Raw genomic sequence first — 23,079 nt, forward strand, 5'->3', positions numbered from 1 at the left:
CGAGCTTTAGTGTAAAAGCGTAATCAAAGTACGGTACATGAATCCCACTGATCAAATTTCAACTGTGGATTCTATGCTGTAGTACAATTTTCAGCGAAGTGTAGGCATTCATTCAAATATTTTACATATTTTGAAAAGCCGCTATGTCTCCTAGACCACTGATGTTTAAGATAGGTCTATGTATATAGATCCCTTGATCATTGAAAAGAGGGAAGACAGACAACTACGATATATCATTACATTCTGTTTATTAGAATGTTAACTATATCTGGATGTTCTGCTGACAAATCAGTAACATTAAAACCACAGTCTGATGCAAGGATATCTAGACAAGGCAAGCCTTACAAATACTCACTAGTCCTTTGTACTGCACACACAAATACTCAACTGAGCCAAAACAGTGTAACTACACAGACACGCACACTCTGAGTCAATGCTGTAACTACACAGACACGCACACTCTGAGTCAATGCTGTAACTACACATGCTTTATCAGTTGCAACGGTACAACTACACATATACTCATAAAAGACATGCCCAGTGAGTTATATTGGTGTAACTTTATGTGCATGATGGGTTGTAATAGCTTAACTACACATTTTCCTATTGGGTTATGATGTATATCCTACATCTGCCTAATGGGTTGTAATGTTGTAACGACATATTTTCCATTGGGTTGTAATGATATAACTACACATATGCCCAATGGGTTGTAATGGTGTAATTACATGAACAGTGTGAAAAAATAACCCAACGTCTATCAAGAGTTGTGTACTTTATATGTTAATCACAACATTTAATGTTGAGCAAACTACACGTTATTTTATCATTATTAAAGGCTACATCTTGCATCTTCAAAGTGTCGTCTGCTTGACGACATTCCTCAACTCATGGACCTCATGAAGGTGCGACAAAAAGCCATAGATCCATTACACATCTGACATCGGCAGTAGTTTGGTTCAATTCAAAATGTAAGCCAGATGTTTTCTGATAGACACAACAGAAATTTGCTTCTTATAAAATCCTAAGTAGACAAGGACCCAGATGATGGTGGCTGGATTTAAGCAAATGTCACTAATGAGGACACTGTGTGCAAGATTTAACTTTTAGAGAAAAGTCTATCTAGAAATTTTTGTGCAGTGGTTGACCGAAAAGGATTGAAACCAACTTAATACAACTCTTATTCTAGTTACTTATATGTGATCGATTATTATTCAGAACATTTTGACCATCTCGTGGAATTTTCTCGCATGATATTGTAACTTCCTCTTTCTAGGTTTGAGCAGTCTCAGGCATCACACGTGTTTGTGACTTCTGCCTCAGTGTCCGCTATATTTTCCTTAATTCACTGGTAGAATAGCTTGGTTTTGTGAGTGCACAGCGAGTTTTGAGTTTGAACTCTTACCACTGAAAGCCAAAGAAGTCCCACTGTGATCTGTCAAAAATGTTAGGCAACTATTGTGGGTACTATAACACAAGCATGTGAGTGAAACTGCCCTGGCCTAGAAAGACTGGGCTGAAACTGATAGAGTAAATGCTGCTTACAATTAAAAAAACACAACACAAACTAAGTAGACCCTCTAATTATAAACTGATACTTCTGCACCAAGTGAGAGACACCTAGATGGCACAAAACACCACCAAGATTAACAGATGCAAAATGGCAAATGTAATAAACAGTTCATGTGCAACAATTCTTGAAGAAAATCGACCAAAAATACAATTCATTAACGAATAAAATGAGTTATATCACTCCAAAAATCCAGTCAGCCTTAAACAAGAATGCAGCTCTTTTGTATCTAAAACAACAAAATTCCCTAGCGACTCCATTAAACATGTGAGGTCCCTGTCTTGCGGTGACCTGTGTGTAGGCATACATACTGCTTAAACAACTAAACTAACGTGAAGCATCCTGTGTTCAATAACTACATCAACATGTACATACTCAGTCCACTAAGTAAAAAGCTATTGTGTTCTGGGAAAACAACAAATTTTCTAGTATTGAGTAGTCTCCTGCATTGTACATGTTTGTGACTTCTGTCTCAGTCCGCTATATTTTTCTTAATTCACTGGTAGAATAGCTTGGTTTTGTGAGCATGCAGCGAGTTTTGAGTTTGAACTTGCTGAAAGCAAAAAAAGTCCTACTGTATTATGCGTTCTGTCAAAAATGTTAGGCAACTATTGCGGGTGCTATAACACAGACGTCTGAAAAAAGTTTCCAAAAAAGTTGTTTAGAGCAGACAAATGATGGAGAAAATTGAGGAGCTGAACATTTGTAAACTCAACAAGTCATTTGTGCCTCTGGAACACGGTGAGACAAGTGATTGGTAATTTAATGTCTACAAAGGCTTTCAAACATTTTTCACAAGTCGCATGATAACAGGAGGACTGTTTTTACCTTTAATGACAAAAGTTTGACTTGAATTTCCCCTACTGCGGGCAATATTTATATCATAGTGAAACTGCCCTGGCCTCAACAGATTGGGCTGAAACCGATACAGAGTAAATGATGCTTACAATTAAAAAAGCACAACACAAACTAAGTAAGCCCTCTGATTATAAATTGATACTTCTGCACTAAGATTAACAGATGCAAAATGGCAAATGTAATATACAGTTCATATGCAACAATTCTTAAAGAAAAAGGAAATCGAACAAAACAAACAATTATAGCCTTGATGAGAAGAAAAAGCCAAACTCTCTGTAAAAAAACAATTCATTAGCGATTAAAATGAGTTATATTACTCCAAAAATTCAGTCAGCCTTAAACAAGAATGCAGCTCTTTTTGGATTTAAAACAACAAAATTCCCTAGCGACTCCATTAAACGGGAGGTCCCCGTCTTGCAGTGACCTGTGTGTTCACTACGCCGCTGCTATTTTGCTTTAGGGAAACAACAAATTTATATCTACATGTACTTTGTAACTACAGTGAGACATCACTAAGCAAATTTCAGAAATGTCCATGTCCCTTAGTTTTAAATCCATACCTTGGAACCAAATTTAGTCGTATTCACAAAATTTCAGACATCTGCCTATGACAATGCAAGGAAAGCTCAACCTATATAATTAACTATATTCACGCAGTTTTGGAGGAAGGGCGATGCATAAAGACAAGTTTATTTCTTTCATTAGTGTATAAAGTCCGTAAAAGTGCAGTCGTATTGTCACAGAACTATGTGTAAGTTTCTAAATATACACAATTTTTGTTTGGAGGTAAAATAGTGGTGTCAGTGAAACACAGGTGTGCAAACTGCCCATTTAGAGGGTACCCCCAATTGTTATTTGAGATCTAAATACAAGGTCCAGAAAAAATAGATTGTACAATTATATAGTATCCAGGTAATCATAAATCTATGCTTATGAAAAAATCGATCTTAACTGATGACAAGAATTGATTCAATGTTTGCTTCAAGTGACACTCTTCAACCAACATGAGACTTCACTGAACAATGACAAAACATGAAATTCACAATAAGTTAAAGTAAAATGTTACCCAAGAAGATCCGATTCAAACATTCCCAAAATACACGATAATATTGGGTATCTGGGCAGATGATACCGGTTCTGATAGCATGTAGTACTTCTGTGCAGAGCATTCACCTATGATAGATATTGCCACAGATTCTAGACAGATAAACTTGTAGAGGAATAAAACAGTAATTTAGGCTGGGTAATTTTGTGAGAAAATCAAATTTCTTGAACTTTGTAGAGAGTAAATGAAAGCATCTGTAACCTCATGTTACTCTAGTTTCCTCAACAGAATATACGGGATAACCTTTAACTTATGCCCAAATTTCTTAGTTTTTCCGTATCTACCTAATATTGACGAGCTCTCTTGTACACAGGATTGTGCTTGGAACAGATTCTAGCAACAGCCTGGGACTCTCATGTGGTTAATATATACATCATTATGACACACCGGAAATGAACTGAACAACTGGCAGAATTTCATTTTTATAATACCAAAGGAGTAATAAAATATTGTAATAAAATAACAAAGCAAGTTTACTCCAGTTAATAATGGTAGACCGATTATCCATGGATCATCACTTACAACTGACCAATGATAGACTTCCTTACAAACAATTCATATAACACACAAATATGGAACCATGTGAGTTAGCAACAAAACATCTGATTGGTGACCTAACAGAGGACTTCAAACAAAACTGGCCTACAATAAGTCAGGGAGTATAGGGATAAGCTTAATGACACATTAGTGCTATGCTACTGTGATGTTTGGAACAATTCATGACACTGGAAAAATGCGAGAGAAAGCATTATGATAATTAAAATATTCAAGATATTAATTCCCTCTATGTACAAATACACAAAACATAGTTATAAAGAAAACTAACTAAAGATGTAAAATCTTGCACCCAATACCAGAATACAAATAAATAACATCTGCTACACATCATAGTTGCACACATCATTCAAAACTCACATTCAATTTGGACTCTACAGACAAATTCTGGGTGAATTCATGACTACATTTCTTTCTATCACTAGCTTTCTTCTGTCAAGTACTGCTTGATAAAGCTGTTCAGCTCACTGTCAAGAAAGTCTGCTTTGTTCCTGAAAAATTGAACAAATTAACTAATTAAAAACAAATCAGAGAGGCCTTAACACATTTCAAAAGCAGTGGCAGATTATAATGTAAATGGAAAAAAAATTACATTAAAATAAGCTTTTAATGTATATAAATATACATTTATTGCCTATCACTCCGATATTTCCATGTCTTGCATTGAGCTTGAATTAACTTGAATCATGGATTTTGCCCCTTGACATTAGTCACCAAAAATTTACCGTCTTCATTTTTATTACCAGCTATTATTAATAAAAGCTTTTCAATGTTTGTTGACTTACCTGAGGATTTTGGCCTTATTTCCTACGACTGCCAAAGCTTTGATGTCCTTATCCAATTGTTCTATCTCCTCCTCTAAATGTGACCTGAACACATCCACCTGGTGGCCAAGTCGTGCAAAAGTGGCAGATAACTCTCTGTAAACCAATCAATCACAACATAAAACAAGCATGTACACAAAACACACCCAATGAATGTTATCCTTCTAGTATTCACTTCAAAATACAACAGGCGTGTGATCTCCAGAAGCAGCAAACATTAATAAACCGTTCATTCATTGATTCCTTACAATGAGTAAAACTGACCGTTTCTCATAAGGATGAAAGGAGTGATTTTCCTGAAGTAAATGATCCCAGAGAAAACGCATTCCTGATACTTTTGACGGGGTTAAATGTAACGTGTAGAGGACTAGTTCTACAAACTTTTCCTGATCGGCTGAATATAATGTATATACATGTATACAGGTGCATGCATATAATCACACCATTGTATGGTGTATATATTATGCAGTGATGTAGCATTTATTCTTTTCATCACTCTCTTGAGTACGACATTAAACACCAAGTAATTACATAAGTTAGAAATTATTTTCTCAAATCAAAATTATTAAAATTTTATTTTAATGTTTATTTATTGTGATGTAAGTATAATTTATTTCATTTTATGTGATAATCATGATAATTAACCCCAATGATTTCTGAGAATAGCTGTCGTTTAAATTATTATTTTAAAGAATTTAACAGAGCTCATGGTGGCACAGTAAATGCTCAACTTCCATCCACCCAGCGAGAGATGCACTCCATGACAGTAAGTAAGCTAACATTTCACTAGGCAACTGATCACAAGTTAGAAGTGCGTCATGTCAATGGCCTCATGTACCATATTCTAGTCTCCAAAACAATACAGTTCTGAAATTCCTATAACACTCACATGGTGGAGAAGATTCCAAAAGCTGAAAGTTAATTATCGTGAGATGAAAGTCCTTGAATGATACAGGTAACTGCATTTTTTACTTATTTCTAATTTTCCTTACTTTGCCAGTTGTGGTGCATCACTACAGTTGCGAGAATCATCAATTTTTCGAATCATCAACTTTTAAAGTCAAAGTTTTCAATCCTTGGGATTTGGATTTACAACACTTTTGATTTCAAAGGAAATTGCAACAACAACAGGAAATAAATTGTTAACACGTTGCATAGCCCTGCTCCTCAACAGATTTAGTCATTCAGGGTATTTATTTTTTCTTCAGTTTCGTCAATTTGTCTTCAGAGAATGAAAAATCGTTCTCAAACAATTGTCATCATCTCCCTGTAACCTGTATCATCGTTCGCAGCTTATGTCAAGCCCTGTTTGTAAAGAGTAATGCAATGTGACGTGCAGCCGATACTCAAATGTTAGCACACCAGTGCGGCGCAATGACCCAGGGGCCTCTCACCAATGCGTTCCCTGTGAGTTCATGTCTAGTTCATGCTGGGTTACTCTCTGGCCATACGTGGGAAGTGAAATATTATGAAGTACGGCCTACAACACCAATCAAATAAATAACTAAACTAAAACTGCATGCAGTTATACGGCTTCCAAGCGGTCTGTACACACAGCTTTTAGTTTCCACTTTCTCCACCACAGATTGTTCAAATCTATCAGTTTTATGCTCTTCTGAAAAGACCCCAGGCTTGTCTATTACGGGTAAAAAAAAACAAGCATAAGCCATATTAAACAATGAACTCTCCACTAGAGTGAATTCTATGTACCTTGGCAAAACCAGATCTCGTATTTTCAACAAAAACAAAACTATTTCAGCCCAGCATCACAATCCCCCACAAATGAACCACAGTGTCCACACTTAAATCTGAAATGAATTTCGGTAAGAATGGTAAGGAGTAGACTGGATTTGAACCCCAGGCTGGTAGGATTGGTAGTCTAGTGCCTAATAATTTCATGGTAATTGAAGAAAAAAAAGAGAACAGAGGTTGGCAAAAATGAACTGGATGTGAACCGATGACTGCTAGGGGCAATGTTCATTGGAGCTATGGTGAAAGACAGTGAAAAGAAAAAAAAAACAAAACATAGTTTTCAAATTGCAGTGTCGCCAAACAGAATTAGAATTTAACAAGCTCACTGAATAAAAATAACAAGTTTTTAAACACATTTTAATGGCAAAACTGTCACTTGTAGCCTCACAAAGTCAAAAATGAAGATCTGTCTTCAGCAAGCCCAATTACCTCTAATGGCTTGGAGGCTGGGAAGCTTGGAAGCCTAATAATAATAAATAGATACTCAAATGTCTACTGTACAGGTAAAAAAAACCCAGTTTAGTCAGGCTGTACATGTACTTGCTATTGAGTGTGATGGCTACATTTTTAGCTGATCAGACTGCACTTACTGTTTAACTTGATGGCTACAGTATCAGTTCATCAGACTGTACTTACTGTTGAGCTTGATGGCTACACTTTGAAATGATCAGACTGTACTTACTGTTTAGCTTGATGGCTACACTTTGAAATGATCAGACTGTACTTACTGTTGAGCTTGATGGATACAGTTTGAGTTGATCAGGCTGTAGTTACTATTGAGCTTGAAGGTTACAATGTGAGTTGATCAGACTGAACTTACTATTGAGGTTGATGGCTACAGTTTGAAATGATCAGACTGTACTTACTGTTGAACTTGATGACTACAGTTTGATTTGATGAGACTTTACTTACTGTTGAACTTGATGGCTACAGTTTGAGTTGATTAGACTTTACTTACTGTTGAACTTGATGGCTACAGTTTGAGTTGATCAGGCTTTACTTACTATTGAGCTTGGTAGCTACAGTTTGAGTTGATCAGGCTTTACTTACTGTTGAACTTGATGGATACAGTTTGAGTTGATCAGGCTTTACTTACTGTTGAACTTGATGGCTACAGTTTGAGTTGATCAGGCTTTACTTACTGCTGAACTTGATGGCTACAGTTTGAGTTGATCAGGCTTTACTCACTGCTGAACTTGATGGCTACAGTTTGAGTTGATCAGGCTTTACTTACTGCTGAACTTGATGGCTACAGTTTGAGTTGATCAGGCTGTACTTACTGTTTAGCTTGATGGCTACAGTTTGAGCTGGTCAGACTGTACTTACTATTGAGCTTGATGGCTACAGTTTGAGTTGATCAGGCTTTACTTACTGTTGAACTTGATAGCTACAGTTTGAGTTGATCAGGCTTTACTTACTGCTGAACTTGATGGCTACAGTTTGAGCTGGTCAGATCCACAATGAGGCGTAGTTTGCTGCCGGCGTAATCCACATACTGACGCTTGAAGCAGCGTTCCTTAGCACGATTAGTCCACGTCAGTCGCTCGTACAGGTAAAGTGCTCCATAGATGGCGCCACTGATGGCAATAACACGCCAGCCAGCCGCTTTTGTTATCTGAAATGCAAACAGCAGTCGCTTGAATTCAGTTTTCTCAGTTTACAGGTGCACAATCTTATAAAGAAAACATAAAGTAACATCAAAAGGTATGAAAACGCAGATCATATCACTGGTGTAAGCACTTTCACAGAATCAGTGATTGACACCTAAGAATTGCTGAAGAGAGAGCCTTACGTGAGTTGAGTTGTGCCACAGTAACACCAGGAAGTATTGGTGGCTGGCTTGTATGTTTGTATTATTGTCAGTGTCAACAGTGACAATAGCAAGCTCAACTCACACTAGTACCCAGTGCCAGAGGTGCAAGCTGGCCCCTGTAAGCAAATCAGTGGTTAGATCTACAGATCTGAGTACTATAGCAGTGTAAACAGCAATAAATTAGCGAACTGTGCCAGCCTTTTGCAGAGCAGCAATTTGATGGTGGTGTAACCATGGCTTTACTTTCCCTTCGAATATCAACAGGCCATTTAAATGAGCAAATTGAACACCTTGGTTGTTAACTGCAATGCAGAGATGTACCACCCACTTCAATGTGCAGGAATGTACCACACACTGCGATGAGCATGGATGCACCTAACACTGTGACTTGCAGAAATTCACTGGACACTGTGATGTGCAGGAATGTAACGGGCAGTGCGGCATGCACACTTTCATACTATGGTGACGGTACTTACCAATCCTGTGACAATGATTGCTCCAACAGTACTGCGCGAGGTAAGGGAGGCGAATGTGGACAACATGGAGACCATGACGTCAGCATCCTGACCCACGGGGCTCATGTAACCCTCCCCTGTGGGTGTGCTCGGGACAGAGGCCGGAATCTGCAACAAGACAAGCGTAATCAACTTTGACAATTTACTGCACACATTTTCGGTCTTCAACAAACTTTAAACTAGCCAAAAGGCCACACGAGCTTTGTTGATCACTTCTGTCACCTAAGCTTCACTACCAGTGAGATTGAGGGGAATCCCCTGCACAAGGCCAAGTCTAAATCTGCACCTGGTGTGTCACAGAGCTCAAAAGACAATCAAGCATGAAAGCATTCAGTATCTTACAACTCTTAGACTTTAACTGATACAGCACACAAATGCTGGATGACGGTTAGCATTCTTATGTTTATCTTACTGTTAAAGTGAAAACCAGCTAGAAACTTTAGGGTCTGCCAAGCTAAAACATTGGGATAAAGATTTATGTCCAGACTTAATGATTAAATTGTGTTTTATTGTTTGAACATTCGAACAAATTTCCTATTTTGAAATTTTACAGAGAATGTTTAGGATTTCTGAATTCTAAAAATGCAAAACATCAGAATGGAATATCAAACATATCATAATGGATTGATATTGCACTGAATTTCTGGACAGCCACACAAGACTCTTTGGAGATCTATTATAACTAAATCCTACACTGACTTCAATCCTATATTATTGGGCAGTACTTACAGACTCTGACAGGCCCAGAGATAAAGATTTGGCCCCTCTAGGACCCAGAAATCTGTGAAACAGTGCTGCTGGTCCGTACGAAAAGCGAAAGTCAATATCCTCGACGAAATCTCCACAGAGATTCTTACAGTCTAATCTGTAAGCGATCTCAAAGTCTCTCTTAGGCAGCTGAGTGCTTACTTGTTGTTTGACATCTTCAGGCAGCAGTGAGGAAAGACGATCTGAAATGGTTTTGTCAACTTCTGTGAGTGGATGTTCTTTTTACTTTTTCTGGAAGATGTATTTTTGAAAATGTATGATTCAGATTGTAGCCCTCCAGTTTTGTGAGTATTGTGATATAGTTGTACCTACTACCCACATCCAGAAATCACATGTTCATCCTTACAGCTAAACAAGACATTCAAAGTTAACATAATAAAAACATAATAGGGGAAATGGGAATGAATTTCAAACTGTTTTGATCAGACTGCAGTGTCATTTGCTCATACAACACACCACTTAACCAGTTGTACCATACTTGGAACATTGTCACACAGTGGAAAGATAAAGAAAGAATATGACAAAAGTTTTCAGACAGTACTGAGACCAAATAAAAACCAAGTATAATTGGCCTGATTTACAACAACGCAATTAAAAAATGTTTACACAATCTGTGCACTTAAGAGGTATAAAGAGAAGTTGAACAAAAGAGAACATGTAAGACGATGATCATTGGAAACTGGCTCACTAAAGCATGATGGGAAGTGGCAGCTGTGATGTTCTATTGACCAAGCAAATAATAAGGGAGATCAGCCAGGAAAATCAGCCAGGCCAACTCCATTCTAAGCAGTCTGTTACAGTAAGCACACAATATGATCCAGTACATGAGTACATTGTCACAATGGTTTAATGTTTTGATGCGATATCAACTGAAGATCATGATGCATATTTTATATATTTAATAGCAAGCTTTTTTACACGATTTCACTACCGTTGAACTTTGACACAAATTATTTACTGCAGTTCCATCATTGATCCTTCTTTCCATCTTAAATGTATGCAATACTCAGTCTTTATACCATAAACCTTGTTTAAATTTCTCCAGTCATCCCTGTTTTATGTGTGGTTGAAAAATTCCTAACTCTCAGTTTACCTCTCATTTCAGTTTCAGTTTGGGTGACGCCTTCTGTCAAAGCAGCTGAACAACGTGTCTGTAAATTACGCCCCAAGCCTTTTTCAACATGTGCATGCAGCTCCTAGAGTGGGTGAAAGTGAAACTGAAACTATAAAACAGTGTAGACACCAAGCAAGCACACTATACTACAGCCTGTGAAGAGGAGAGCAACTGAAAAGGAAAGTGAGTTCAATACATGATGAAATGATGAGTCGTCAATCAAATTCTGAAAGTATCTGCCTTCCAAAACGCCTTGTGTTTGATTTAGAAAAGACAGAATTTTGACAATTTCTTGAAACTTTTCAGTATGAAGTAACCGCCAATATTTTGTCTTTCCTCTGTACTTCTGTTTCAAGGGGCCTTGGCAGGAAATGATGATCAATGAATAATATAACACAAATCAAAGTTGATGAGAAACAAAAGCTATGGAAGAAGTAAAATCCAAATTTCATGCAATGAATAGTTACTTGCCCTTACCTACAATTTCTTGGTCACTGGCCTCGAGCACACGGTTGATGCTCGATGAACAACGACCAGACAGATTCCGAACAAGAGAGGTCTCTGTATGACCAAGAAGTTCCTGGTCAGATTGGGGGACGGTCGAGAAAAGAAAGAAGCCAAGGGTCTTAAAAAAGCATCTTCCATTACCCGTTTCCCATGTTACACAATGTTATGACGTACAGAACAGTCCCTGAATATGTAGCGTACACTTTATGCCATTGTGGGGCAAATTGGTCATGTTTCACAAAACCTTTGCAATAAACCTTCTGTTTTTTATTTCAAAGATTTTTTATGTTGACAGGACTACAGGAGTGTACTAAATGTTTTCGCTCTTTCAGTGTAGTGTTAAAGGTTTAGCAAACCACCTTAGTGTAGTGAAAGGAGGCACTGACGAATAATAAAGGGACATCACTCTGTACCTGTAGTGTAACAACTATAAAGGAAACAAGTGCTCAGATATTTTATCCTACAAGAAAATGAGTACAAGTGTATAAATATTCTATGTTTGTGATATTCACACTATGAGGTCAGCAGGCAGATAGATAATAACAATACATTTAAATGGGGAAAAAGCAAAATGTATTTGCCATAAAACTATCCCCAAAAAGTCAGAAAATAGTAGTTTTGGCTCTAAAACCGGGGACATTTTTCCTGCAGTACATAATCCTCCCTTCCAACAAATCTTAGAACAGCATTCCAGAACAAAACTATCAGAATATACGTGAAATACAGTAGGCTTACAAGATTTCACTGGTTTGACTGTCACTTAGACTGGTCACCAAAGTCAAATAATCAGCTGCCTAAATTTCTAATATATAAGTATCTACATTATCTTACACACTTAAACCATGGCAGCTATCAAGCAGGTGTACATGTGTGTAGTATCACTTGTTAAATATGAAGTCTGAAATGACAAATTGTTGCTACCACAAATATCTCTAAATTACTGCTGTATTTTTCTCTTTCAAAAACAATCTGATAATAACCCATTTCATCAGTGGCAGTAAATGCCAAGTCCCTATCACAAAGAAGTCTCTGCTCAAAGCTACATGTACATGCAGATGTATGAACATGAAGGCAAACCCACCCACAATCCCAGCTGTCTCCGGATTTAGTGCAGACACCAGTTGGGATAACAGTCCTGCTTTAAGACATGCTCTCTGCATGTGCACTCCTTTGCTTATTGTTGGTTTATCCAATAACGAACATGCTTTCTCTTGACTGTCTGAACTAAAGAGCTCATAGCCCAAGGCCAGCAGTCCCCACCCCACTATACATGTAGGCCCAATAACAACAATACAACATATAATATTGCTAGGTGCCTTGTAGGCTCATTTTGCTGAAGTGTTGGTATTCATTCATTCCTTGACCAATGAGGGTTATAGTCTCCAATCCAGCTCCTGGTGGTCAGGGTGTGACATTAGCGATTAGGGGTTTGTCAGGTTGCTACTGTAATTCTTCAACCTTTTCACATGTTAGTAAGGTGTTAATTCAAACTTATTCTGAAGGCTATATTTGATGTACCCTGATAAAATTATACTTTTTGTTAAGTCCTGGAATTGGCTAATCCAACCAATGTAATTTTATCTTCAAAATCAAAATAAAAGTATGAATAAATTGCAATGAAAGATGCTATTCCATAAGTGAAAAGGTTGAGGAAATAGGGTGTTCCAGAGTAGTTCTTCCTCACTCACAAGCCTGATTGTAAGTGTACAAGCGAGGCATTCTTAAGAAAAGCATTAACGCCAATCAAACAGATAACTTAATACAGTATTTTTCAATAAACATAAATTAAGGCTATCATTACAAAGTTTTTTTTCAGTCCATTCAGACAAAAAGATTGTCAGGTTTTGAAACATTTCATACCTGTGTACCCGCTAGAAACAGATAAGCATTTCATCTCTCTCTTTTATGTAACCTACCTTTTTGTAGGCAGACAAGCGATGGGCATCAGGGTCAAATGGCCATTCAAACTCATCAACAATTGTTGACAGCCGGCGAATTTCTTCATTTAGTGCAGAGGACACCTGAAAATATGTGTTGTCCACAATCCAAATCAGATACAAATATCTCTTTAATATCAGCCTTGTTTTTTCTACATGTTTGTTTGTCTTGTGAGTCACTACACTATGCTACACAACAAGCTTCAAGATAGTGTTTGTATACATAGCCACGTCTTTACTCGAAATTTCTGATAACCTGTCTCTTCTACACATTGATTTCCTTCCCAAATCTGTAAGTGTCCTGTCACATTTGTATTCAGAAAGGTCAAAAACAGGACACATTTCCCTTGGAGTCTGAATGACTACTGTCCATGGACGTACAAGTATATTATGCTTTATACACAATCTACATTTTCAATAAATAGAAGAATTTATGTCAAACATAAAAAAGTTTTAAAATTCTAAATCTTGGTGTTCTTTTTAAAAAGATGATGATGGGGGTCTGTATATATAAGGACTTACCTTCCTCTCCACATCTTCGACCATGGATTTAATCTTCTCTTTGATTTCTCCTGTGAGCAATGCCAGCTGTTTCTGTAGGTAGTCCAGCTCATCCTGCTTCTCACAGCGATTCCGAACCTGCTGCTCTCTGTTACAAGTACAAGTTTTCAGTTATTCCATTGGTGATTTTTATGCCGTACTGAGGTATATTTCATCCACACAATCATCTTTCAGGAATGTTGAGGCCAGCCAGATTACTGATAGACTACTCTCTCAAACACTTACAAACCACACCAATTTCATTTATCTTTTATTTGGTATTCAGTGCCGTGCTTCAGAATTTTCCATGTCATGTAGTGTATGGATGGAGGAAACAGGAGTTCCCTGATTACCATACCCCCCCCCCACCCCCCCCACCCCCCTGATTCACAACACAAGGCGTTCTCTCTGTGCCTTGTCTTACTGATACTACCCTAAGGTGGTCTGGTACACTCACATGTCCCTCCAAAATTATGACAAGACATTCGATGCCTGAGTAGCAGATGCATTATGAAAGACCCAGATAAATTACTCTAATTCCTCATCCTTTTTGCATATGACAGAGCAACTTTCACAGCAATTTCTGCACGTTTTCAATTTGATTTTGGAAACTACATTGGTTGGATTTCAGGGCTTCACACAAAGTATAATTTATCATCAACACAGAATAATCATGTATTCCCAATATGCTTAAATCAAATAACACTTTGCAAACATGCAAAAAGGTTGAGGAATTACAGTACCATAGGTAACAAACCCATCACAGGATAGCATCAACAACACACTCATAACGAACCCATATACTGCAAAACAGTTTTAACTCTAGCTCCTACGGCAAATGTACTGTAGCAGCTGTTTCACATTTTATCATGAAACATTTATCATGAAACCTACTTCTGGTCCAGGCTCTGCTTATGGATGTCCCTCATCAAACTGCGCAGCTCACTCGAGATGCTCTTCCCTCTTTCTGTGTGCTGCTCAAACTTGGTTTTCACCGCAGACTTGGATATACACTCCTGCACACAGTGGAAACAACACATCAGTTTGCACTGCAAACAGCTGTATTAGTTAATCAAATTGCTTGCTGACAGGTTATCCAGCTTTTGATTGGTGGAGTCAACAGTGTATACCACATTATAAAAGACCACATGAATAATCATGTTTTTTTCTGGCCCATGTGATTGAGCAGAGGCACGCTATCAGCCAGAAACTGAGGTACATGCAATAAATATTTAGTGAACAGGCATAAGGCTGGTGGTAAAAATACTGGCCACTTGCTACATTCAGGAGACTTTCCATACCAACCTCAAACTTTCTCTCAAAGTTGGCAAACTCAAACAGACGGACTTGGAATCCTTCAGCCAAGGTTCCCGCTGTAAACAATCAACAGCAGCCCCATGTTAGTGAGCACAGTTCATAAGCCTTCACAACATCAAATCTCAATGCTATTTCAAGACCTATTTATAAAGGATATTTGACATCATAGGACTAGTGTTGCTCTGTGCACAGACAGTGTATGATAAAGCTGTGAAATGATTCATCAAAGAATTTATTTGGATTGATGGAAAAACAACAAAAACCAAAAAAAAAAAAAAAAATCCTGTTCTGCTACTATTGCTAACATTTTTCAATATTGATTCAAAGGTCTTTCCCCATATATCCATGTTGGACTGGCAAAAGGTTACTTTACACTTATGAGAACCTTGATCTCTTGTTGGAAGAAAATCAGAAGCGGTGTCTAGAGTCAGGGGAGACAACTCACGGGGTGTAGGTGTTCCCTTGTCTTGGTGGGTCCGACAGGTGAGGGCTTCACGGGCAGACACAAAGAACACACGATCCTCGCCCTCCTTCTGGTCCACCACCTTTAACTCATCCACCAAAAACTGGATGTTCCTCTCCATATGTTGCGTACGTACCTGACAAAAGCAATAGATGCTGATGAGAATGTCCACCTAGGTGTAACCTGGGGGGGGGGTGGGGGGAGGCGATTTATGTATAAGATTTTACGACAATGGCACTAACATGATTTGTTTGGGTCACTAAAGATGCAAACTTCATGAAATTGTGCAAATTATTTTTCCAAGTCTTTAGTTCTCTTATTTCAAAATATTGGTTACAGTGGTTGAAAAGTTTGAAATTTGGGTAGATGCTGATGAGCAATGGCTACACTGGTGAAATAAGCCAAAGACACCTGAAACAAGCAATAGATGCTAATGAGCAAAGGATACACAGGTGTGCTCAGCCAAGGCCACCTGACTCATATTACTTTACCCTCAAGAACATTTCACATACAACCAGTTTAGAGTAACAGACACTGACATGTCATGTCTAACATGTGTTTACACAAAAGCAAGTCAAAATATAGTTATGATTTTCAATACTGTAACTTTAAATATAAAAGATCTGTCTGTCTTCAGACTGGAGATTGCCTGAGTATTAAACAGGCCATTAAGCTCAACACAGGTAACACAGCGAATGAAGCAGCAGTTAACTGACAGTTACCTCATCTACATCTTCTTCAAGGACTGATGTGTCCCAGCGATTCTGCAGCACGAAAATGTTGGGTTTGGACAAGCGGGAACTGACTTTGTGGAAGAAATTCTTCTCCTAGATAAAACAAGGGACAGGGAAACTGTAAACTCATAGAAATCATACATACCTGTTAACTTCTGTTTTTGTTAGCAGAATTATGAGATTGACCAAGGGTTATGAGGGACTTGCCATATTAAATTCTATAATTAATTTACAGCAGAACCATGCATTTACAGTACTTTATGTCTAACTGGAGTGTAATTCCTCAATTGAAAACCTCAAATTTGCTTGATATTTGAACATTTAAAGCTTAACCTAAACAAGCCTGAAATCCATGTAGAAAAGCTCTAACCATTAAAATCTTACTCTTCATTTCAATCTTCATAGCATCCTAACCTCTACCATAAAGTGAATTCTCCCTAATGATCCCAATGTCTGACCTTACTGTGTACACGGGAATGACAGTATTCCAGAAAATTCTCCTTACCATTTACATTAATGTAGAATTGGCATTAGCCACCAGTACAACTACATTAGGATTCAGACAAAACTTACCGTTTGCATTAACGTGGACTCCGCATTGGCCACCAGCACAAATACATCAGGATTCCAGACAAAACTTACCGTCTGCATGAATGTAGACTCTGCATTTGCCACAAGTAAAAATACATCAGGATCCAGACAAAACTTACCGTTTGCATTAATGTGGACTCTGCATTGGCCACCAACACAAATACATCAGGATCCAGACAAAACTTACCATTTGCATTAATGTAGACTCTGCATTGGCCACCAACACAAATACATCAGGATCCAGACAAAACTTACCATTTGCATTAACGTGGACTCTGCATTGGCCACCAGCACAAATACATCAGGATCCAGACAAAACTTACCGTTTGCATTAACGTGGACTCTGCATTGGCCACTAATACAATTACATCAGGATCCAGACAAAACTCACCGTTTGCATTAACGTGGACTCTGCATTAGCCACCAGCACAAATACATCAGGATTCAGACAAAACTTACCGTTTGCATTAACGTGGACTCTGCATTGGTCACCAACACAAATACATCAGGATCCAGACAAAACTCACCGTTTGCATTAACGTGGACTCTGCATTGGCCACCAACACAAATACATCAGGATCCAGACAAAACTTACCATTTGCATTAACGTGGACTCTGCATTGGCCACTAATACAAATACATCAGGATCCAGACAAAACTCACCGTTTGCATTAACGTGGACTCTGCATTAGCCACCAGCACAAATACATCAGGATTCAGACAAAACTTACCGTTTGCATTAACGTGGACTCCGCATTGGCCACCAGCACAAATACATCAGGATTCCAGACAAAACTTACCGTCTGCATGAATGTAGACTCTGCATTTGCCACAAGTAAAAATACATCAGGATCCAGACAAAACTTACCATTTGCATTAATGTGGACTCTGCATTGGCCACCAACACAAATACATCAGGATCCAGACAAAACTTACCATTTGCATTAATGTGGACTCTGCATTGGCCACTAATACAAACACATCAGGATCCAGACAAAACTCACCGTTTGCATTAACGTGGACTCTGCATTAGCCACCAGCACAAATACATCAGGATCCAGACAAAACTTACCGTTTGCATTAACGTGGACTCTGCATTGGCCACCAGCACAAATACATCAGGATCCAGACAAAACTTACCATTTGCATTAACGTGGACTCTGCATTGGCCACCAGCACAAATACATCAGGATCCAGACAAAACTTACCGTTTGCATTAACGTGGACTCTGCATTGGCCACCAGGACAAATACATCAGGATCCAGACAAAACTTACCGTTTGCATTAACGTGGACTCTGCATTGGCCACCAGCACCAATACATCAGCGTCCAGACAGAACTTACCGTTTGCATTAACGTGGACTCTGCATTGGCCACCAGCACAAATACATCAGGATCCAGACAAAACTCACCGTTTGCATTAACGTGGACTCTGCATTGGCCACCAGGACAAATACATCAGGATCCAGACAAAACTTACCGTTTGCATTAACGTGAACTCTGCATTGGCCACCAGCACAAATACATCAGGATCCAGACAAAACTTACCGTTTGCATTAACGTGGACTCTGCATTGGCCACCAGGACAACTACATCAGCGTCCAGACAGAACTTACCGTTTGCATTAACGTGGACTCTGCATTGGCCACCAGCACAAATACATCAGCGTCCAGACAGAACTTATCTATCCACTCATCCAAATCAGGAGAAACATCAATCCCAGGGCTGAAAACAACATCAGAACTGGTTCAATCCAAACCAACCTTACAAACAAATTTGACCCCACTATCAAGGGTTGGTACAAATCTTCAAACGTGATACCAGAGTAGTCTCCCTTACACTCTAACTATGACCTCTAAAGCCAAAACCCTAGTATCTGGAGACTGAACAAATGTCAGAATTTGTCATGAAAACATGTGTCCAACATGCTGTAACTTGTTAAAGAATTGTTTATTTATTTATCAATTTTGATCGAGATGTATTCAACATTGTTTCATAAAATGATGGACATCAGGTTTATCATACCTAAAACTATGGTTAAAAAACACTGATAGCTGAAGAGTCCACAATAATTAATTCTTCAGCAGTTTATGTAAAATTTTCCGGATGTGACCAGATATTTCTTATGTGACGAGTACGCATGTTATGCTGGAATAACATCATGAACGTTCTTGGAAATACAATACAGAGTCATTAGTGGTTAGACGTGTGCAATGGGTGATGCTTGTGTTTGTGCGGGATGTCTCACTGGCAAAAGTGAAAATGACACAAAAACTCTGTTTTCAAATAGCCCTCAGAAACTATATTAAAACAAGAGCAGTTTCAATTTTTTTACAATTCAGGAAACCAAGCCAGACTATCATAACCCTTTTTTAGAGTCGGATAGACTTTGAGACTGGAGCAGCTCTTAAAAGCGACATCTAAACCAGACAGTTTGACCATACTTTCTGAGGGCCTTCCGCTGTAGCCAGAGCAACATTTTAGCTGTTAGAGTCCTGCAAAGAAACTGAATAAGCGTTCCCTCACCTGTCCACTAGAACCACATCCTCCTTCAGAAGTCGACATTTGTCCTTCGGCCACAATATTCGTAACAACGAGTTGGATGACAGTTTATAGGTGCTGAGAGCCGATGCAAGCTGCTTGATATTCTGAAGTACAATAAAAACACGTACATGAACATACTCAAAGAAAGAAATCCAACCAAAAAGTTGTGAATTTGGTAATTTACAGTAAATGATGTGCTCACACGATGGAACACCCCTTATGTTATTGTGTATGTATGCTTGGAATTTTACATCATATTTATGAATTTTTCAGTCACATGACTGCAAGAAGTGATTAGGCGCATGTACATATAGTACCAGTTCTGTCCTTGTTCTAGCCTCTCAGTGCTGAACACCAAGCGACGCAGTGACAAGTACCATTTTTAAAGTCATTGGTGTGACCCGATTTGAGTTTGATCCCAGCGATCCCATGTTTGAACCATCAGACCACCGAACCGGTCTGCATGTATGTTATTGTGCTTTACATATATGCAAAACCTGAATTTAATACATGCAGTACTTTTACAGATACCACCAATAACACTGCATTAATTGTTATAGGATGCTGATTTTTGGGGTATGACAAAAGCAATGCTTTTTCTGTTAATATACAAATAAAGCACAGATGAGAATTAGCTCACTTTTGCTATGTATCAAGTAACTATAATGAAGTTTCTATGTTCGCAGCTAGCAGAAATGGAGTGTTTCAGTTTAACTAGTTTGTGATTTTCTTTATTTCCAGAAACATTCCACAAAATACAATGGACAATATAAAACAGGAAACTGAAACACAAGTGAGTCAGAAAACATTGATACATTTATTCCTATCTCAATCTATTTTGACTGCTTCTCACATTTAGAACTGGTAAAGCTCACAGACCAAACAGATAAATGTAGGCATCTGTGCTGAACACTATGGTGACACGACCTACCTTGACACTCTGTAGTTGATCAGAATTCTCTGTCAATAACGCAGCCTCACCGGAGTCAGATCCCTCTACCTGCAGGAAACAGTTGGTGGTGTGTCCAATGCCACTGGGAAGAATCTTCTCCCTCAGCATAGCGTTGATTACCGTGCTCTTTCCATTCGATGTCCTTCAAACATCACATATTAACTTTCATGTTTTCGACACGTACATTATTTCGCACAGCCCCCATGAAAGTATCACATGTACAGCATTTCACTATCAAGAAATCTTATTAAAGACAGTTTACAACTTGTGGCTATGACATACCTGGTATCAATTAGCCATTAGTGATGATTTTGGTATTTTTTTTTTGTTATGCACAGCAATATTTTTGTCATGTTGACATTTCACCCAAACATTTATTAATTTGATTGGTGTTTTAATCTGCACTCAAAAAAATTTCACATACACCACAGCAACCAGCATTATGGTGGGTGAAAGCTGGGCAGAGCATGGCATAACCCAAAACCATCTGCAGTTTTTTGGAAGACTTTCTCCCATATAAATGGAGAGGAATTCAGCATTCTTGAAATCAGACAAAATGTTTACATTTCATCATGGGTGAAATGTTAGGTGATTTGTGTTAACACGTAATTCATTTTGTCTCTTCTAATGAGGCCCAATGAAGTCTTTGTTTTCTGGAGTTACGCACAACTTAGGGCTTACCAGTGATACCACATGATTATTACCTGATGAATGAAAGGTTATGGCTTAACACCATATTCGCAATATTTCAGCAATAATGTGGTGAAACATCCGATGAACAAACTCCACAATGACCACGATAATGCGATATTGCAATTTGCTGCTTACCTTCCAAAAAACGCCACCTTCATTTTGTCTCGTAAAAGAACTTCTGAGATTCCAGTGACCTTGGTCTTAAAGCCCTTGACAACAGAAGCGTATTCTGTTGTCACCAGGGTGCTCACTGAACTCACATCTGCAAAATATTAGGAAAATCCCTCATTAACTCATGTTTCATTATGTAAGCTTACAAGATATATACATCCAGATGATACAAAAAAAGAAATGCTGAATACTGTTTATGATTCAGAAATCTCCCTTATGTACATGTAAGGTTACCACATGAAAAATATTTAATACTGTTTATGTTCATATTGTTTAGAATTCAGAAACCTTGGAAATGAAGTACTGTTCATACTTTTACTCTTAATACTCATGAATGCAAGAAATATAAAGCCCCACATAAATGGACTTGTTCACCAGTCCATTGGCAATAGTTAGATCATTTACAGGCAGGACAGGAACAAGCTTAAAATAAGCAGACTGTCTACCTGATATGGTGTTCATGATGACTGAATGCAATTAATATTTTATTAAAAATTAGGTGACATACAGAGGCCAGAGAGTTTCATTGTTCTTGAAGTATCTATTCAGGGCGTCAGTCTTTATCATTTTATAATATTTATTTGACTTGTGTTTTACGTCGTATTGAAGAATATTCAGACATCTGACATTATGGCTGGAAGAAACCAGCAATGTCAGTCTTTCAAAGTTCCATTATACATGATGCTTCAGAAACAGTTTTACATTTGCTGTATACAGTTACAGTACAAACCACTTTACTCACCTTCCAAGAAATTTTCACAGTCAAATATATATTCTCCTATATCTTTGAAGATATCATTGATTTTTTTCTTGGCCTGGCCAAAAAGCTTGAGAGGAGAGGCTCCGTTGGAGTGTCCGTTTCCAAGATTACGTTCTGCTCCTGTGTCACCCTGACCATGCTGGCCTGCCATTTGAAGTGAGAAGTTTCGCACAAGCCCGGACATTCCGTCAATCAAACGTCTCAATCATAACTGGAATGAAAAAACATAAACTACATCGCGACATATCATACATTTCTGGATGACTTGAAATGTGCTCTTCCTGAATCTGTTGCCTTGACTGTTGATGTCCACACAGTAGTTTCTGTGTTCAGCCACTTATGAGTAGCTGACCCTTTCAAATCAAGTCTTTTCACCCTTCTTGTCTATCATTCCATTCTTCAGGCTAGCTCCAAGCCCCAGCTGATCCAGCACTATATTTCACTAGTGAAGAATATGATTTATCTAATTGCATACGTACATATATTGTGTTATGATTATTTATTTAATCAGTGTTTTGTGTCATAATAATTATTATATATCGTCATTCTGTGGCCTTCAGTATTTGTATTGGCCATGCAATACTAACACAGCATCACATTACATAATATTTCAGGTCGTCAGTATATTTCAAACACTTGAACATGGCCCTACGAGACTCTTGAGAACAAATATTAACTTGACAAATCTAAGTGAACAAATAACAGGTCAACTACAATAATTTTAGCATTGTTAAACAAAAATCGAAACGTGCGCAGTGTTGTTGTTGCTCTCTGCTGTCAAAATCGCAGTCCAAGGTTGTTGGCGCGAAACTATGGGTACAAAACCAAAAAATACTTTTGACTGAAATAAAATCATGTTGCACTTACCAATTCGTTACTACAAATTTGGGACGGCAGACATCACGCGTTCAGTAAAACGCCATTGTTCATCAAATTCGCGATCTGCAATTTTCGCTTTCACATGGCACTCATCAACCTACTCTCGTGATGTCTCGT

At 38.2% G+C, this 23,079-nt stretch overlaps 1 protein-coding gene across 2 annotated transcripts; it reads right to left on the bottom strand.

The window, feature by feature from the left end:
* Positions 1-182: 182 nt before the first annotated feature.
* On the bottom strand, positions 183-23,068 carry LOC135474731 (mitofusin-2-like). 2 transcript variants are annotated; one of them, XM_064754302.1, is made up of 18 exons: positions 22,951-23,068; positions 22,066-22,294; positions 21,288-21,414; positions 20,439-20,601; positions 19,490-19,611; positions 18,580-18,688; positions 16,361-16,465; positions 15,621-15,774; positions 15,164-15,231; positions 14,753-14,874; positions 13,841-13,967; positions 13,298-13,402; positions 11,352-11,454; positions 9,722-9,942; positions 8,954-9,100; positions 8,083-8,279; positions 4,874-5,008; positions 183-4,579 (listed from the first exon to the last, which is right to left on the bottom strand). In XM_064754302.1, exons 2-18 carry the CDS (start codon positions 22,265-22,267, stop codon positions 4,510-4,512), a joined length of 2,277 nt encoding a protein of 758 aa, XP_064610372.1. In that variant the 5' UTR covers positions 22,268-22,294; positions 22,951-23,068; the 3' UTR covers positions 183-4,509. The 2 variants fall into 2 exon arrangements, with proteins under 2 accessions (XP_064610372.1, XP_064610371.1); XM_064754301.1 differs by lacking the exon at positions 11,352-11,454 and adding an exon at positions 10,854-10,956 and having other exon boundaries at positions 232-4,579.
* Between the last annotated feature and the right edge of the window lie 11 nt (positions 23,069-23,079).

The sequence above is a fragment of the Liolophura sinensis genome, chromosome 9 (assembly GCF_032854445.1).
Source record: "Liolophura sinensis isolate JHLJ2023 chromosome 9, CUHK_Ljap_v2, whole genome shotgun sequence".
In the NCBI taxonomy this organism is placed as follows: domain Eukaryota; kingdom Metazoa; phylum Mollusca; class Polyplacophora; order Chitonida; family Chitonidae; genus Liolophura; species Liolophura sinensis.

Bases quoted from the DNA above. Each gene is read 5' to 3' on its own strand.
- LOC135474731 (XM_064754302.1), bottom strand. From the start codon at position 22,267: ATGTCCGGGCTTGTGCGAAACTTCTCACTTCAAATGGCAGGCCAGCAT. The intron at 18,689-19,489 runs GTGAGGGAACGC...TGTTGTTTTCAG, and splicing joins GATGTGGTTCTAGTGGACAG to CCCTGGGATTGATGTTTCTC. The intron at 13,968-14,752 runs GTAGGTTTCATG...TACTTGTAACAG, and splicing joins AAGCAGAGCCTGGACCAGAA to AGAGCAGCAGGTTCGGAATC.